Raw genomic sequence first — 1,898 nt, forward strand, 5'->3', positions numbered from 1 at the left:
CCTCCCTGCCTGCTCTGAGTGCCCTCCCTGCCTGCTCTGAGTGCCCTCCCTGCCTGCTCTGAGTGTCCTGCCTGTAGCCCACGCCAGCCCTGCCTGCTCTCCCTGTGTCCTGCCTGCCCTCCCCAAGATGAGGAGAAGGCACTACCGCCCAGGGCTCCCCAACCCTGGGACTCCTCAAACACAGAGTCTCCCAGCCCCAGGGCTCCCTAATCCTGAGGAGGTCCCCAAACTGGGGAGACTCCTTGACCTGGGGGGAAAACCCAGCCCCAGTTGTCCCCTAGTGCTCCCCAGCAGGGCAGGGCAGGGGTCACAGCACAGGGACTTCTCTCCCCCAGGCCACTACATGGTGGTGAACACGGGCAGGGTTTCCCTGCCTGCAGGGCACACGGCTGCCCTCACCTCCCAGCCCTACCAGCCCTCCGTGCCTGCCCAGTGCCTGGCCTTCTGGTACCAGCTGAGCACTGGGACCCCAGGTGAGCACCACCTGCCCTGAGACCCCTGGGGGCACCTCCAGATGGGTGGGGGCTCCACACGGCACAGCCCTGGACCCCTCCTCCATGCTGGGTGCCTTGGGCAGGCTCCCTCCAGGTGTTCGTGGAGCAGAGCAGGGTGAGGACGAAGGTTCTGAGTGTGAGCACCATGGAGGGGAGCAGCTGGCACCGCAGCCACGTCACCGTCCAGCCCGATGGCGACTGGCAGGTGAGACAGGGCAGGGTGCTGGGGGCAGCTGGGGGTGATGAGGGGTGCATGGAGGCTGCCAGCCTTAGCATGTCACCCTGCCCAGGTGGTGTTTGAGGCAGTGGGAGCTGGGGGTGACCACGGGTACATCGCGCTGGACGACCTGCATGTGTCGGATGGAGCCTGCCCCGAGCCAGGTGAGAGCCCACCCCACAGGGACACCGTGGATCAGATGGGGGGGATGGGACATCCTGTGGGGGTATGTAAGCCATGGGGATGGGGACAGACCTGTTTCTGCCCTGAGCCTGGCCTGGTCTGAAGCTGGGGGTGGTGTGTCCCACCCAGGTGCCTCGTCTCCTACCAGGTAGCACTGGGTGTCTCACAGCCCTTCTTTCCTCCCAGCATCCTGTGACTTCGAGCAGGACACTTGTGGCTGGAGCAGCCCCTCGGACCCCCGCTTGCACAGCTTGGCCTGGGGCTGGAAGAGTGGGGTCGCCCTGGCCAAGTACCCCAGCCCCGAGCAGGATCACACCCTGGGCACAAGGAATGGTAGGAAACACCCATCCCTGCCCGGGCACCCTGGCATGACCAGAGAGAGGAAGAGGAGCTGGGGCTGGATGGGGTCAGCTCAGTACATCCTGTGAGGCCTGGCTCCACAGCAGCCCTGATGCCCTCTTTGCCTGGGAGGGACAGCTCAGTCCCAAGGGCAGTGAGGTGTAGGGCTGGTTTGTGTCGTCCTCCAGGCATCACTCTGGGCATTTTGGGGTAGAGTGGGACAAGCAGGGTGGGACAAATGGATGCAGGACTGGGGGACACCCTGTGCTCTGTCCCTGCCTGCCCAGGTCACTACGTGCACTTTGACACCAGCGTGCTGGGTGCCAGGGGCACCAGTGCCCTGCTGGAGAGCCCACCCCTGCCCGCGGCCACCGACTCCTGCCTGCGCTTCTGGTACCACATGGACATCGCGGAGCACCTCTGTGAGCACTGCAGGGGCGGGGAGGAGGTGCCATCCCTGGGTGTCATGTATGGCAGTGGGGGCCTCACTCCTCCCCACCCTTGGACCATGGACACCCTGCTTCGGCTCCAGCTGGGCAGTGGGGATGGCCCGTTCCCTCTGGGTGCTGCCAGCCCAGTAGGGGATGGCATGGCTGGGAGGGTCGATGGCGCTCGTGGGCTCAGGGCAGCTGCTGATGCCAGGACACCTGTGCCCCACCCTTGCA

The 1,898-nt window shown here is 65.4% G+C and overlaps 1 protein-coding gene across 1 annotated transcript in view; it reads left to right on the forward strand.

The window, feature by feature from the left end:
* Positions 1-1,898, forward strand: part of MAMDC4 (MAM domain containing 4) — a 13,065-nt gene that overhangs the window by 9,987 nt on the left and 1,180 nt on the right. Inside the window, exons 20-24 of the mRNA XM_017733417.1 lie at positions 292-473; positions 578-699; positions 785-875; positions 1,081-1,227; positions 1,521-1,891. Of these exons, the coding sequence (XP_017588906.1) occupies positions 292-473; positions 578-699; positions 785-875; positions 1,081-1,227; positions 1,521-1,891 (913 nt within the window). The remainder of the gene's footprint in view (positions 1-291; positions 474-577; positions 700-784; positions 876-1,080; positions 1,228-1,520; positions 1,892-1,898) is intronic.

This window comes from Corvus brachyrhynchos, unplaced genomic scaffold, assembly GCF_000691975.1.
Source record: "Corvus brachyrhynchos isolate BGI_N302 unplaced genomic scaffold, ASM69197v1 scaffold1005, whole genome shotgun sequence".
Taxonomy (NCBI): Eukaryota; Metazoa; Chordata; class Aves; order Passeriformes; family Corvidae; genus Corvus; species Corvus brachyrhynchos.